General features: G+C 44.0%; 2 protein-coding genes across 3 annotated transcripts in view; both read left to right on the plus strand.

Annotated features, from left to right (window-relative positions):
- stat5a (signal transducer and activator of transcription 5a) overlaps positions 1 to 16,633 on the plus strand; it is a 139,587-nt gene that overhangs the window by 23,619 nt on the left and 99,335 nt on the right. The window contains exons 6-19 of one of the 2 annotated variants that reach the window (XM_052048883.1): positions 247 to 377; positions 480 to 631; positions 918 to 1,073; positions 1,464 to 1,643; positions 2,896 to 2,983; positions 3,339 to 3,461; positions 4,056 to 4,148; positions 5,141 to 5,347; positions 6,403 to 6,497; positions 6,689 to 6,831; positions 8,211 to 8,366; positions 8,451 to 8,502; positions 8,832 to 8,942; positions 9,545 to 11,755. In XM_052048883.1, the coding sequence (XP_051904843.1) occupies positions 247 to 377; positions 480 to 631; positions 918 to 1,073; positions 1,464 to 1,643; positions 2,896 to 2,983; positions 3,339 to 3,461; positions 4,056 to 4,148; positions 5,141 to 5,347; positions 6,403 to 6,497; positions 6,689 to 6,831; positions 8,211 to 8,366; positions 8,451 to 8,502; positions 8,832 to 8,942; positions 9,545 to 9,668 (1,811 nt within the window). In that variant the 3' untranslated portion in view covers positions 9,669 to 11,755. Of the gene's footprint in view, positions 1 to 246; positions 378 to 479; positions 632 to 917; positions 1,074 to 1,463; positions 1,644 to 2,895; positions 2,984 to 3,338; positions 3,462 to 4,055; positions 4,149 to 5,140; positions 5,348 to 6,402; positions 6,498 to 6,688; positions 6,832 to 8,210; positions 8,367 to 8,450; positions 8,503 to 8,831; positions 8,943 to 9,544; positions 11,756 to 16,633 lie in introns of those variants that run through there. The other variant, XM_052048884.1, reaches the window with a different exon arrangement.
- The window catches only part of plcl5 (phospholipase C like 5), a 53,689-nt gene continuing 52,227 nt past the window's right edge, over positions 15,172 to 16,633 (plus strand). The window contains exon 1 of the mRNA XM_052048872.1: positions 15,172 to 15,940. Coding sequence (XP_051904832.1) covers positions 15,668 to 15,940 — 273 coding nt within the window. The 5' untranslated portion in view covers positions 15,172 to 15,667. The remainder of the gene's footprint in view (positions 15,941 to 16,633) is intronic.

Raw genomic sequence — 16,633 nt, forward strand, 5'->3', positions numbered from 1 at the left:
CTTTAGTTTTTGGTCTAACAATGTATTGTATGTATTGTACTCCAATACAACTTCAATTCACATAATTGGAGCCATTTTCCAACAGCAAATGGACAACATTGAAAAGATCCCTTTAACTGGACGTGAGACGTCGCCGTGCATCAAGAAGCTTTTCTTACAATGAAAAGGAAAATAGCCTCGAAAGAATTTCTTCTGAGCAATTCATTAATTTTCTCACATTGAATTAATAACCTCCCCCCCCTTTAGCTCAGCTGTCCAGTCTGGCCACACTGCCCCCTGCTGACCGACAGTTACGAGAGCCCACCTTGTTAAGCAAGAGAGCCACGGTGGAGGCATGGCTGACGAGGGAGGCCAACACACTACAGAAGTACAGATTGGTATCTGCTTGACTCCTCTTCTCCTTCTTCTTCTTCTTCCCTTCTCTTCTGCTGCACGCGTGCCTCGCAAACGGAAAAGTTGACGCTACCGTTGTTCTGCAGGACCTGGCAGAGAAGCACCAGAAGACGCTGCAGCTGCTGAGGAAGCAGCAGACCGTCATCCTGGACGACGAGCTGATCCAGTGGAAGAGACGGCAACAGTTGGCGGGCAACGGGGGCCCGCCGGAGGGGGGCATGGACATCCTGCAGTCCTGGTGAGTTTCCGTTCAGCCTCCGGCAAAAATCGGTGCCCCTTACGAGGCTCCCGCTTGGTTCTGCGACCTGTATGAGGGCCATGTGGAATCACAGAGGTCGTCGGTTTACAACCTCCCACTGGACTACCGCCAAGTTCATGCTTGACGAAAGTGAGACTCGTGTCTCTTTGTGTTGCTTGTCATTAGCGCAATACCCTTTGCGATTAGCACATGAAGACGGAGCAAACTGCCGGTGCAAATGAAGTGCAATTGAAGGTGCTATCGGCGAACCCCGTGTGTGTATTAGGTGCGAGAAGCTGGCGGAAACCATTTGGCAGAACCGGCAACAGATCCGGAGAGCTGAGCACCTCAGGCAACAGCTGCCCATCCCAGGTCCCATTGAAGACCTCCTCAATGAACTCAACAGCACAATCACAGACATCATCTCAGCCTTGGTCACAAGGTAGCTCCAAAAAAAAAATGCAAATATTGATGCCTTTCCTTCTTTTCTATAATTGTCTGTATCAATACTTGAACCCATAATGATCCCCAAATGCTTAAAAATAACTTCCAACTCATCTTACAACATGACTCTTGAAAAGAAACGTATTTAAAGTGCTCATAAAAATATCCAAATTAGGCCAGGCATGTGTAATCTTAATGATTCAAGTGGTTAACAGAATACGGTATATTCAATTACCGCAATGACATGACGGACCGGTTCAGTTGCCATGGTGACGCGATACACATGAACTAATCAAACCTCAGCTTTCGCTTCAGAATGAAAAAAAAAACCCAAAACAAATGAATTTTAAGCCATACTCTCGTCCCCCTGCCCTCTTCCCCTTCTCAGCACCTTCATCATCGAGAAACAGCCCCCGCAGGTGCTGAAGACCCAGACCAAGTTTACGGCCACCGTGCGCCTCCTGGTCGGCGGCAAGCTGAACGTGCACATGAACCCACCGCAGGTCAAGGCGACCATCATCAGCGAGCAGCAGGCCAAGTCGCTGTTGAAGAACGAGAACACCAGGAAGTAAGTTTGGCCACATTGAAATTTCTGAATGTCTTTTGTTCATCCCTGACTCTATTTTCTTTGGGCCTCCCCAAATGACTATATACGGCGCTAGTGTCAACCTCAAGGCCCGAGTGCCAGATGCGGCCCGCCACATCATTTTAAGTGGCCCGCAAATCAAATCAAAGATGACAACTTCCATTATGCCTGCGAAATTCTGTACCGACATTTCATATTTTCATATGGAATAAATCAGAAACATATTGGAAGCATTTTCTTGTTACCTAACCCCTCATTACACTTACTTCAACAATAATTGAATAAAATGTTTTTCTTGACTTCTTGATATGGTTTTAGTCATCGTGACCCTCCAAGGGAAACTGTCATTGTAATGTGGACAAAAATGAATTTGACACCCCTGAGCTACAACCTTGGACAGAACTAATGAAAATTGCACGATACATTGACCATTGACACTTCATATTCATATTCTTTTTTTCCCCGTTTTTCTTTCGTGCTTCATCAACCACATGTACCCAATAAACCTTTCAATTTCTTTATATGAGGAAAATATCAAAAGACAAAATGTCAATGCAGCTCAGGTCGGGATTTTTCTTTTGTGCTGCATACATGTGCAATTGCTCACACGTGCAGCTTAGAGGGAACATGGGTTGGGACTAAAAGCATGCATGTTAGGTTCATTGAAGACTCTAAATTGTCCATAGGTGTGACTAAATACGGTTAAAGTAGCCTGGCCTTAAAAAGATCTTCAAACATGCCGATGGAGTGCTACTTTAAACAGCCCACAGTTCTTTGGTAAAAATGCACAAGTTTATAATTCAGGGACAGTGTTAATTTTTTTTTAAATGACCTTCCCTGCACTGATGGTTACAATAGTTCTGCCCTGGATTACACTCAATTCAAGCCTCAGCACGTAGGCATGGATGGAACTCCGACAATGCCTGAGAAGAGTCCATGCAGAATCCACTTTTAGCACCGTTCGACCGCCTTGTTTCGCATTCCAAACGCAGCAGGAATGCGTTGGCAGTTAAATCGATGAACAATAACGCCATTATGTCGTCTTTTCGTCTTTCTACGGCGGCAGCTTGTTTTGTCTGCTTGCACAGAAAATGGAAGAAGGCATATTTGATTTTTACCCACCTCTCAAAAAAAAAAAGGGAGCGCATAACCTTCAGTGCCCATTTTTCTCGTGTGGGCAAAATATATACAATGGATGGTTTCTCAGTGAAATTCTCTTTCTGTTGCTATTTAGTGACAGCAGCGGGGAAATTCTCAACAACAACTGCGTGATGGAGTATCACCAGACCACAGGCACGCTCAGCGCTCACTTCAGAAACATGGTGAGGGCCCTTGTGCGAGCTGTCACGCAGGGATAAATGCTGCTCAGTGTCGCCACCGAATTTCTTCAGCGATTTTCTTTATTTGTTTATTCAAATGTCAGGACGTCTGTTTGAGGGAGGCTTTTATTTGTCCAAGTGGATGAAACGCACAGAGAAAAAAAGGGATGCTTGTTTCCATATTCTTTTACCTCCCATATCATGTTTCGCGTATAAAATATAGTAATGATAGGGAAACGGTAGATGGACTGATGGTGATGAGTGTTCTCATCTTGCTGGTTTGCATATATGCTGTAAGCAGAAATTTCAGCCTTGATATACAGTATGATTGATCATTTTCGATGTCTCGTGTATGCAGTCCTTGAAGAGAATTAAACGTTCGGACAGGAGAGGAGCTGAGTCGGTCACGGAGGAGAAGTTCACCATCCTCTTCGAGTCCCAGTTCAGTGTCGGAGGCAATGAGCTCGTCTTCCAAGTGAAGGTGAGTCAATACAAACAGATGGTACCTTGACATACGACTTTAATTTGTTCTGTGATCGCACACGTAAATTGAAACACTGCAGCTCGAACCACTTGGAAGTGAATGGAAATGAAATCGGAAATGAATCTGTCCCACCCCCACCAAAAACACAACAATCGTTTTAACGAAACAGGATATTTTGCATTCTCTGATATTGTACTTTGTTAAAATACAAGACAGCTTGTGCATGTTGACTTCATGTGCCGCTGCGCATTCACATCATGCTGTGTGTCCCTTGGCCACCAGGGGCCAGAAAATACAGACATACTGTACATGATAAACAAAGAAGAGTTTCACAGCTCATTAACTGCAGTAATAGTCGTTGTTCTTCGCAGAAGATAAAGAGGCTATGTCTGTCTACATCCGCTCCTGTATCGTTTGTGCTTAGATATCCGTTGTCGAAACAGTTCTGACCAGCACAACATCGATGCAAAATTTGTGAGCCCATCTAGAGTGTTTTGTTTTTGTTATGTGTTAGTCGGGGTACCCCTGTATTTAGATTTGAACATTTGACACACTTTGCTCCACTTTATGTCGTTGGTTGCGTCTCCACAGACATTGTCGCTGCCTGTCGTGGTGATAGTCCACGGGAGCCAAGACAATAACGCCACGGCAACGGTGCTGTGGGACAACGCTTTTGCAGAGCCCGTGAGTACACGTTTTATGTATTTTTTTCAGAGTTAGGCTTTCAATTCAGGCTTCAGCATTCAATTTCGAGTTTTACATTTTATTAGCATACGGTTTCACTTTCGGGCTTCAATTTAGGGAAAGCGTTTTAATTGTTGGTTCAGGTTAATTCAGTGTTCCAATAATGAATTTCAATCTAGAGTTATGTTTTCCAGTTGTGGGTTTGAATTTCGGGTAAGGGTCTGAGCTCAAGCTTTTAATTTAATATTTCAATTTTGAATTAGCTTTATGAAGAGTTATGCTCATTAGTCTCAATTGTTGAATGATAGCGTGTCTCCTTCTGAATGATGCAGTTTGTTTTTTTTCATGGGAAAAACCGAAACGGAGACGATGTCATGCAGCTGTACAACACTCTCCAAATGCTCCGATTGGTCAAAATTCGAAAACTTCTGCCATAAATCCGTCTTTAAAGGTCTCTCATGACCCGCGTACCACTCGGCAGGCGTCGGGCACGGTGGGTGGTGAGAGGTATGCAGAAATAGCAACGGCTGCAGCATGAATGCCCCGCGGAAGGTTTTCAGGTCTGCCTCGGCACAGCAGGGGGGCAACATTTCATTCACTGTTGATAAGTGTAGCCCACAGTGCTCAGTGGTGTGTAACGCGATGACTCATCATCTCTAATGGTAAACCTTTAGACCTCCTTTGGGGTCAAAAAGTGTACCATGTTGGAGCACAACATACATCTTGCCTTGCCTTTCATGCATCCCCACCAGGGTATATAGTTTTGGATTTGTCATGATTTTTCGAAACGTTTGATGACATGGCTTTTGCCTATTTTGATTGGGCGGGATAAAATCACTTTAGCACCCCACAAAATAATCACTCAGGATAATCTTTCAGAGACATTGGATTTTAGTCTGTCCATCAGTCTGGAGGACCTTAAAGCTGTTTACGTTTAGCGCACGTTTCCATGCTAATTCTGGAGCATCCTGGCTTTTGTCTGTTGTCCTCAGGGCCGCGTGCCTTTCCTGGTTCCGGACAAGGTTCTGTGGCCTCAGCTGTGTGAGGCCATCAACGTGAAATATAAGGCGGAGGTGCAGAGCAACCATGGCTTATCCGAGGAGAACCTGGTCTTCCTCGCCCAGAAAGCTTTCGGCAACTCCAGCACCAGCATCGAGGACGATCGCAACATGACAATGACCTGGTCACAGTTTAACAGAGTCAGTTTCCTCGTGATTTTCCCTCTCTGTAGCCACAATATAATGACTTGTTGTTTTCAATGTTCCTCGAGACTCCCCCCCCCCCATTTCCTGTTGCCTCTTCCCACAGGCCAGAATTACTGAACCATTTGCAAAGCATGATTGTTTTCTACCGAGTGATGCAGCATTCACAGAACTATTTGTCCTGCCATTTTTTGCAGCCCCCCCCTTCCCAGTGTTTGCCCGCGCCGTAAAAAGACAACACCTTATTTTCCATCTCGCAAAGCAGACAACACAATAGGGCAATTATGCGTCATTCATTTATGATAACGGCAGCGAAATGGGCGCAAACAAACTACACACATTGTCAGTTAGCATTCCTCAAGCTGGGTATCATTTTGGTGGCAAAGACGAAGAGCGTCTATTGCAACGTGCAACATATAACACTCATCCTCCGTCTGACAGACTGTTTCTTTATATTTTTTATATTTTTGCAATAAGCAACTCAACATTAGTATTTCCCAACACGTACTGGGATAAAATAAAATAATAATAATAAAAACTTTACTTTTAGAAATTCGTGCCTCAAAATGGAATAAGCATCTTGGCGGCCGAGAGACATATAACACAGCCACTTTCTTAAGCGGCTGTATTATTCGTTGGTGAAATGGGTGTCTGTAGGTACTTTGTGTTCTCAGACTGGACTCTAGGTGGCAGTGATGCTGTAAAGATTACTGTTGCAAGGAAAAATGTTGTGTTGCTAACTCATTCGGTACCAGCCAATTCTAGACCAAGTCTAAAAAGACGTTTAAAAACGTCTTTGGGAGTGAATGAGTTAATAGCCTGTTGAGAAAATCCAGTGTTTGGCGACACTGTGGCCTTGTTATTTTGCTTCCTGGCACCACATACTTAACCCGGATAGGGACGATGAAAGGGATGGACGAAAACCCACTTCTGTCCATTTATTAAAAACTTTTCATCCTCCATCCCAAAAATGGGCATCCGTCTGGGACAGATGGACCGTTCCGTCCCATCTGACGGAAAGCCCGTCACTGATAATGTCCTCCTCTCATCAGGAAAGCTTGCCCGGCAGGAATTTCACTTTCTGGCAGTGGTTCGACGGCGTGATGGAGCTGACAAAAAAGCATCTCAAGCCGCACTGGAATGACGGGTGAGCGAGTTCTCTCAGTGTGGAGGGTACCAGAAAATGCAGTGTGTTGTTCTGCTCGCGAAAAAATGGCCAATGATGTCATTGGCTGCTCCACGGCAACCAGCGTACGTGGAGATCAAATGGAGCATATGTGGTGTCACGTGTGGAGGGAAGGACGGTGGATAAAAGACTCTCTCCTTTTATTTTTTCAGAGCCATCCTGGGCTTTGTGAACAAGCAGCAGGCTCAAGATATGCTGATGTCCAAACCCAACGGCACTTTCCTCCTGCGCTTTAGCGACTCTGAGATCGGAGGGGTCACAATTGCCTGGGTGGCCGAAAACCCAAACAAAGCAGGTACATGTGTTGGGAGATTGCAGAAGCAGAGTGACAAATTGCCGCATTTCAACTGAGCAAAATGTGTTGCCTCTCGAGCGGATGACAAACAACACCGACTCTACTGCCACAACAGGCGTGCAGGAAAACTCGGATACATGTTCATGAGATTTAAAAGCAAATTAAATTATCTATATTCATAGATGTTATTCCCAGCGAATGAAAGATACCAACAGCAAATTGGGGAAGTGTAAATGCACTGAGTGGGGGAAAAAATATATTTTAAAGGTGATTTGGAGGGGGTTGCATATTCTTCGCGGAATTTTATGATGATTCATTTTGGTCTAATTACGTTGCTGCCGGGCGGCCCGGTAGTCCAGTGGTTAGCACGTCGGCTTCACAGTGCAGAGGTACCGGGTTCGATTCCAGCTCCGGCCTCCCTGTGTGGAGTTTGCATGTTCTCCCCGGGCCTGCGTGGGTTTTCTCCGGGTGCTCCGGTTTCCTCCCACATTCCAAAAATATGCATGGCAGGCTGATTGAACACTCTAAATTGTCCCTAGGTGTGAGTGTGAGCGTGGATGGTTGTTCGTCTATGTGTGCCCTGCGATTGGCTGGCAACCGATTCAGGGTGTCCCCCGCCTACTGCCCGGAGACGGCTGGGATGGGCTCCAGCACCCCCCGCTACCCTAGTGAGGATCAAGCGGTACGGAAGATGAATGAATGAATGAATACGTTGCTGCCTATACAGGCTGCAGTAAAAACCGAATGCGGACGTGATTAACCGGAGGCACAGTTGATACTCAACCTATTGTATTGCCTAAATGGACTGCAGGAGAACATGAATTACAATTCTGTAGAACATATAATGTATAAAGCACTTTTCATTTAAAATTCAATCTCAAGAAACAGAAGCAGCAAAATTAACATGGAAGCAATCAGCCAGAGGTGCAACGCATAACTACTGCGCCGCCGAAACAAAAATGCATGACAGATCGAAAGTGCAAGCAAGCAGCCAGCAGAGTAATTGATTTTAAGCCCTACTATGCTGTGTAAACAGGTTGCGGTAGAACGCTAAGGTGGCAGCAGGCATTTTCATTAATTTGGGCCCGATTATTTTGTTGCTTGAACGGGCTACGTCACAAATAAAACGTGCAAAGCAATCGGTCGGACGAACAATGCATTTTTTTGCCCAACCACGACCACTAAGTTTCCGAAATCGTCAGTGGCAGCAACCCGACAAGGCGGGCATTCCTTGGACAAAGCACAGTACTTAAAACGAAAAAAAAGAGAAGAAAAGAGTGTGCTGCACTCATTCAGTCATGTTTCGTATTAAAAAAAAAATCTCCTTGATGTCTTGAAATGTCCTTCCCGAAATCCAACGCACATGTTCGGTTTTCCAGGCGAGAGAATGGTGTGGAACCTCATGCCCTACACAACCAAAGACTTCACCATTCGCTCTCTGGCCGACCGCATCAGCGATCTCAACCACCTCCTCTTCCTCTACCCCGACAGGCCCAAGGACGACGTCTTCTCCAAGTATTACACCCCTCCCCTCTGTAAGCGGCGCCGTCTCGCGGAACTCCTTATCAGGCCCTTTCTATGTTTCAATGGCTTCCAATGTTTCTCTGTTCTCCATGCAGCAAAAGCGGTGGATGGCTACGTGAAGCCGCAAATCAAACAAGTGGTGCCTGAGTGAGTTGCCCTCTTCCTCCTTCCGTTCTTTCTAGGTAATCATCGGCTATTGGATCCTGCATTACAGATCAGCAATTACTTAGCGCTTACACTTGGAGGAGGCCAATTAAAAGATGCAGAGGGCTCCTGAGCGAGCGTGTCCTTCGCTCATCATTAGAGTTAGCCTCGTTAGCCGCCGAGCGCCGCTCCGGCTTTGCTCCGGCCACCGCTTCGCTGTAATGATACAGCGGGGCACGGAACTCACGCTGCGGATGGTTGCTTAGACGACTGGATCAACGATTTATTGCTTTTATTTTGCGCACGCGCGCGCTCAACCATGTTCTTCGCAGATTTACAACGGCCAATCCCGATCCGACAAGTGGGAACGCGACATACATGGATCACGGCGCCTCTCCAGCACCTGTCAGTCATCCTCACACCTTTGGCTTGTACCCACCCATGTGAGTCACTGCACCGTGTAAATGAAGAGACGGGCATGATTTATCCATTTATTCTTTTAGCCCATCTACTCTGCTGCCTTAACGGGATGCCGCGTTGATGGTGTCGGCATCCGGTCCAGGCTGCGATTTAAGCGACCAAGCCGGAGGCACAGTTCATTGTCAGTCCAACTACATTGGACATTTCGGCATGTCTACTTCGCTCCGTAAACGGGCTGTTTTTGAATTCCAAAGTAGTAGCAACCTGAAAAATGTGGGATTCATGTTTGCTAATTTGCTAATAGTTCTGTGTGGTGGCATACACCATGCTTCATTTCGGTCCAGCTATTTGGCTGCCTAAACGGGCTGCTGTACAAATCGGAAGAGCTGAGAATTAGTTTTATGACGAATCTTCTGTTCCCTCAATTCATCTGAATAGTACGGCTCTCTGAGGATTTTTTGCCCTACTGGTTTAATGCCTAAACGGGCTGCCAAAGTGATCAGTAGGCACCCGTGGTAACAAACCCCTTATCATTTAGGCTTGTCTCTGTACTCCCTAAACGGGTTGTTATGAAATCCAAAACAGCAGCAACCTGACCAGAGTCATTTTCACGGCCTGCACGCAGGAGCGAATCGATGCTGGATGCGGACGGAGACTTCGACTTGGACGACACCATGGATGTGGCGCGGCACGTGGAGGAGCTGCTGCGACGGCCCGTGGAGAGCCATTGGGGCGGCCAGCAGTCGTGACCGCACCCAACCAACCCAACCAGCCCCGCCCCTCCACTTGACATCTCTCATGGGTTTAATTCCGATCATCTTGTCTGTTTTGCCCTCTCCCTTCATTGCTATAATGTGAATTGTTAATAACGGTTGTGTTTTTTTTTTAATTTTGTTTTCTGTGTGAAGTTTTATTATTTGTGTCCATAAGTATTTGTACAAGGTTTCAGTGGTAAACCGACAGTGTTACAGTATTGGTTAAAAAAAAAAATCTATAGTGTTCAATTGTCAATCTGCATGCATTCTCTTGATTTTAACATACGTGCTACTTGTACGAAGACTTTTGTATTTTATATCTGGGCTTTGAATGAATGCCGTCTTTGGACAAAAAAAAAACCCTGGAACTTTACTCAAAAGCTTTTTCTCGTTACAGCAAACACTCACAGAAAAGTGGTTACGCGTACGACCACTCGCTCGGATCCGCTCACCAGCTACAACCTCACTCGGGTGCACTTTGGCACCTTTGTCTATTGTCCAGAGCTATTTGTCCAACAACGCTACCTGCTTGTCCTCTCAGGTCCCCCCCCCCCCCCCCCCCACCTCCCATTCCTCCAGTGCTCCAGACCTCCTCATCGGTGCTGCCTTGCCTTAAATCATCTCTCACAGGCCGCCGTCTTTATAACTTCTCTGTATATGACACAATTATGGCACAAAGTCCACCTGCAGATGGATTTACATGACAATAGTCCAAGTTCTGGAATCGCAATAGAAATCTGGAATCAATGAGTTTTCTGCAAGCCGTTCTTCAGGAAAATTTGTTTGGTTGTTTTGAATAAATGAGCTCTGATTCCCTTAGTTTTATGTTCACTTTGACAGGAAACATCATCAAGAGGTTGAGGCCTCGATGAAGAATGAACGATTTTCCAAAGTGTTGCTGATTTTGAAGTAATGAAATCATCGGCCAACGACGGCTCCTACCCAGAAAAAAAAACAAAACTGAAGTTGGGTCACTCATATCTCAAGGCATCACTGTATGTTGAACTTAAAAGTAAATGTGACACCACTGCGGCCATTTTATTTTACGTGCAATCCAGATGCTTTTGCTGTTGAAACTCCAAAGTGGAGTTATTGTTACGGCCTGTGCCGTAAAAGATACAGTACATTTGTCTAGTGTACTGTTTACATTGCGTTATAGGTTGAAGGACACACAAAAAGCTTCATTCTCAGGAATATATTGATCTACTCCCAACAGAAGAAGCTGCGTAATTATATGAATATAGATTTCATGTGTCAAATGTCCCCTTTCCTAGGTGCATTGTCAGCCTACTACGTTTCTTTTTGTGTAATTCTTTTTTTCCCAACTTGGAGCTTATTGTAAGCTTTGTGTCATCTTGCGTCACTGTGGCCTTTGTCATGTTCGTGCTTTGGAGGCCAAGGACAGCGAAAGCTGTCCCTGGTGTCAAAATTAAGTGAATTATATATATATATATATATATATATATATATAATATATAATTTGACCTGTAGCCCCTGTGAAGACATGTTGCTACTAAATAAATGCTCTATTTTTTAAGTTTTAAAGTCTGATGTGGTGGCTTGAATGCAACCCCACATGGATTTAGTGGTTACAAAAAGATAATTTAGCTCATTGTGATATCAGAGGTTGGGAACTTTTTTTAAAATCTCATAAATCTATCCATAGTGCCTTTCAAAGCAGAGTAACAAGGTTCTTCAGATTGGGGGGAAAAAGCAATTCAAACAAAGTAAAATAGAAAGGTCATATCTCTTTGGGTATTTTATATTTTAATAAAATTATTGATAGAAATGCTGCCTAACTTCAGAATTTGATTTTTCCGTTGTTTTATTGTGTTTTTATTCAAGTATAATTACGCGGTGGCTTTATTTATTCGCACGTATGTGGTCTGTATTTCGTAACGTACCCACCCAATGCTCTATTTTAAAAAATACATTTAAAAATGCCCTTTTCTCCGTATTGCTAAAGGACACGTGAGAATCCTCTCTTCTTCTGTTGCCCTCTAGTGGACAAAAAGATATTGCGGGGGTCTTAAATGCGAAAAAGCCTAAAAGGAAGATATGAGAAAAAAAATAAACAATAATTTAGATGATTAAACAATTAGGGGTCTATATTACAGAGTCAGTAGTCTTTAATTACATATTTTTGTATTAACTGGGAAATTGTTGAACACGCACTGTGACTCAACTGGGGTGATTTATACACACACCAAATCCCGTAGAAATGAATTAAAATATCTAATAAATCAAACATATATTGTAACATGTTTCTTTAAAATCTGTTATCCATTATTGGAGCCGCTTTTAAAATATGTTCTCATTTTACTCTTCTATTCTCGTTAATCGTTGATACAGTACTTCAAACAGAGTAGGTTATTTTTTTAAAAAATGTTCAAAGCGCATCAAACCATTAAAAAATATACCGTATAGGTACTGATAGTCCTCATTTACGACATACATACAAGGTCGGGCTACAGCATCCTCATAGAAGGGAAACCTCGTCGTAAATCGAGCACTCGCTGGACTCAATCTATGTTACCGTAACCTCTGTCTACCAGTAGGTGTCAGCAAAACACAGTAAATCAAACTTGGAGCTACATCCTCCTTTAAGGGTAGCTGAAATCACGTGATTGACTGAAGTATTTTCAAAGCAGCACTCTAACATAAGAATAGTATCTACAATGTCAATGCACTGTTGTGCTTTTTATATTTTATTTTTGATACACAACCCCCCAAAAATAATAATAATAACAAGCGTCAGTCCCTTTCGTCACAGCACAATGATGATGATACCAATGATTATTCATTCTGCGTTATTCATTCAGAAAACGTCAATTGCGGGTCGTTTCATTTATCTCTGTATCTACACTCTAAAATCAGTTGGGTGAAAAATACCCGAAATTTAGTCAAAAAGACTGGCACAACTATTTGGATTACTGTATCCATTTCAGTTGGGCCAAAATGAAAAACCCATAAAACGCCCAAAGAATTTTGTTGATTCAATTCCACTTCTTATTCTGGGTTGTTTGCACTAAATAACCCATTTCTTTTCAAAAATAACCCCCGAAAAATTAGATTGCAACAACACAAAGCTAGGTCTAATATACCCAAGTAGCAGGTAGGTCCAATTTTTTACCCAAATTCTTTGTATGTTTTTTTTGTTTTGTTTTGTTTGTTTGTTTTGACGTTCAAACAAGACCGTTCTCTCCCCCGTGGTCCTCCCAACTGGCGATAAATCCCCGTTTGACAGCGTGACCCCGTCGGCCCCTCTTCCCTCTCTCTGCCTCCCTCTTTGGAAGCCTGCTGGGCTTAGCAGAAGTGATCAATAGGCGCCTGTCATCAATACATCCCAGCTGCAGGAGGAGGAGGGTGGGGAGAAGGGCTATTAGAGCCCTCGAGCGATTACGGCAGTCTTCAAAGATCTTCCAATCAGAGGCCGACAGCAGGAGTGGCACCGTGCCGCGTAATGCAGGTCGACTGGCTGACATCCCGCCACAGGAAACGACTGCAAACCTCCAACGGTTGGAAAACTTTTTGGAAAAATAAAAAAACGATTTTTGTTTACTTTGCTGCTGATGCAGATCAAACCCTTTGTTTCAATTCGATTCGATCAATTGATTTGTTAGGGAGTGGAACATAATCTGAGATGTTGAAGTTGTTCCATATATTTATTTCTGAATACATGTTTTGATGATAACGCTGAAAACACGAAAAGACTCAGTCAGCATGCACCAGCAGAATGATGCATATTCCTATTTAGAGTGCCTTATTGTTGGCTCTGAGTGCACACACATGATCCAGCGAGAGACTGAAGAGAGAGCGGACTGAATTTATTTATTTATTTTTGAAGTCCGACTTGACAGCCAGCATGTGGACAGGGTCTATGCAGTGATGTGGCCACTTTAGAGTGCCTCATTGTCACGGCGTGGGCAAGATATATTTCAATCACAGGCTTTAAGTAGTTAGTACTTAAATCATACTGTACTAAGAAGCCAATTCAGAGACGTAAATTCCATTTCCAGATTCTGTGGCGGAAAAAGGCAAATATTTGGAATCTAGCGTGTTTAAAAGAGGACATCATGTGACATTAAAGCACGGCAGTTAGTGCCGGAGCTTTTAAAAGCACAACTTTTGCTAAATAATTTCTGACGATGCATAATGCATGAGTCAGGAAAGGAAGTGAGGACACGAGTGGCGGAGTGTGTCCGTGTCTTCCTGTCCCACGGCACACACTCATATTCAGACATCTTGGTCACATGATGTCACGTGTCACGTGACCTCACGTTTCTCATTCCAGCCTGAGAGCGGGAGGACGTTTGTGCTATTGTGGCTACACATGGACCCACTTATCACCAGCGAGGCCAACATCCTGCCTCCTGGTAAAACCTGACAAAATGACCTTTGACCCCCTAAATACCGGTATCCGTCCCACCCTCCCAACAGATAGCGCTGACCTCCAAAGCGTAGTGATCATGAGTGATTACAATAATAAGTCACGTGTGTGCCGCTTGATTTTGTTTTCTCTTTTGTCTGAATGCTGGGAATTGATTAACGATGGCAGTGGACAAAAATATCAGAACATGGCTTGCTGAAAAGAACCAGTAAGCTTTTATTTACTTTACGTGAGTATTTAATTTTCAGTCTTTTCTGTTTTATTCGTTTAATCTCCAGGAGTGATGTCTGAAAAATCAATGTAAGTACCGGTACATACAGTATATTTTGTTACTTTACTCACCGCTAACGGGATTTTCAGGTATCTGTGCTTGAGTTAAGTATTCATGTTATCGGTGGCAACTTTTTACGTTTTCTCCCGACTTAACTTTTTCTTTCTCTTTTTGTTTTCCTTTTACACAACCATGTGTACTTATACTTTAGTACAGAGTGTGAGTGGGGTTTTTTTCCCCACTTCTGGAAAATAAATACAAACTCGTATACAGTATATATAGTACTGGTACCAATATCTGAAAAAGCTACATAAGTACAAATACTTTGTAATTGCAATTAAGTACTTTTTTAAAGTATTGAGTATTTATTTCATCCTCACTCCCTACATTATTTTGATTCTTATTATTATTTACAGGAGCATTTGTACTTCTACTTAAGTATAGATTGTGAGTAGTTTTTTTTTTTTTGCTGGAAAAATGAGTAGGTACTGATTTTAAGTGCGAAAAACTATATCATCACAAATACTTGATAACTGTACTGAAGTAATTTTTCAATTAAAAAGCAATTCATTTTTAAGTGTATAATATTTTACTCTTACTCCCTATTTTTTCACAGTAGCATTTGCACTTCTAATTAACTATAGATTGTCAATACTTGTATCATTGCTGGACGAATAAATAGGTATTCATACACAGTACCAATAGCTGCAAAACATCTACATTAGTACAAATACTTGTGTACATTTTTCAGGTTCGTACGTCCATTTCGTTCCCACCATTGGCCGTTTGTCAAACTGTTAAACGGATGCAGTTCTCATGGTGAAGCTTCACTTTGCGTGGTTGAGCACGGTTCGCGCGCACGCCGGGCACGAGCGGCATCATGCCCGCGTCGCGCTCGTGCACGCGCAGTCTTGAATTTGTCCCGCGGATGCACGCCAGTTGCGTGTGCGCGTGTTTCTCTTCTTTCTATCCGCGGGTCTGTTAGTTTGTGTGTACACGTGTGTACGTGTGCGTGCGTGTGTTTGCGTGCGCGGGAGTGGGTGGCTGCGAAACCCAACAAGACGGTCCCGGTTCGAGACGAGCACAAGTGGAGTAGGAGCGCAGTTCTTCGGGACCAGAACCTGGGTTGGACCCCCCAGCCCGGACCGCTTCCGAGCTGCGGGCCAGTCGCCGGTAAGGGGCGGAGGAGAAGAAGTGAGGGGCACCGGCCGGCCGGCTCCCTGTTTCGGGCACCTCGCGAAGTCCGAATCGCCTTTTTTGTGTGGGTTAAAAACCAAAATGGGTTTTTGCCGCGACACCGCGGAGGTGCTGCTGCTTCTGCTTTTGTGAACCATGGCGGGGCTCCACGCTTCTTCGGATCCGTCGGGACATTTTCTGGACTTGAGCCGGCCGACGCAAGCCTCCGGCGGCGGCGTAGGTGGCGGCGGCGGCACCCGGCCCTACTTAGAGGTGTCTGCCGGCTGTGCTCGGGGCTTCGGAGCCGAGGGAGTGTACAGCAATGGCCGGTATCGGGAGCTGAGCAGCCCGACGTTGGGCAGTCGCAGCCGAGATCCGTCCACGGAGAGGAGCCAGGGAGGAGCCAACACACCTTGCGGCATCATGAAGGTTGGTTGGCTCAAATGAAGTCTCAAGGTGACATCTCGGATTTTTGTGGTTGCATTCACCCCCCCCCCCCCCCCCCCATCCACTCAATCCAGTACCGGAAGGGACTAGGGTGGTCAGAGGAGCCAAAAATTCTACGTAAGTTCTGTTACTTGAACAAAATAATGACGTAGTATTCAGTCAGTATTCAGTGAAAAGATAATACTCCAAAACTTTGCAAAGGTTAATTTTGCACAATCACTTTTTTAAGACCGCATTTTAGAAAATAACCCCTAAACATTTAATAAAAGGAAATTCAGCCAAATAAATGGTCTTTAATCAGCTTCATTTGTTCACTCCTGTGAAACAGCACACCAGGCAGACATTTCAATTATGTTAAAAAAAAAATCTATTTAAATCTGACTTGTGGATAAAGTTATCAGCGATTTTGACGTCCCTTTCATTCCTAAAAATGTCAGTACAGTACTTCCAATTTATATATGTATCCCAAGTACTGTGTATGAATTGCGGATTGGTTTTTCTCACTGCATCCTATTTCGATATTTTACGACCCAGCGTACTTCACTAAACATCAGTTCCTTGGTGGTGGGGGGGCATGACACTGTTTGATTGGTCAAATGGAATCTAATGTCAATCGTTGTTGGAATGTAACTCCATGTAAGTGTGTAGAAGTAGCCTTTCTTTTTTTTAAAAAAA

Source organism: Hippocampus zosterae, chromosome 17 (genome assembly GCF_025434085.1).
Source record: "Hippocampus zosterae strain Florida chromosome 17, ASM2543408v3, whole genome shotgun sequence".
Taxonomy (NCBI): domain Eukaryota; kingdom Metazoa; phylum Chordata; class Actinopteri; order Syngnathiformes; family Syngnathidae; genus Hippocampus; species Hippocampus zosterae.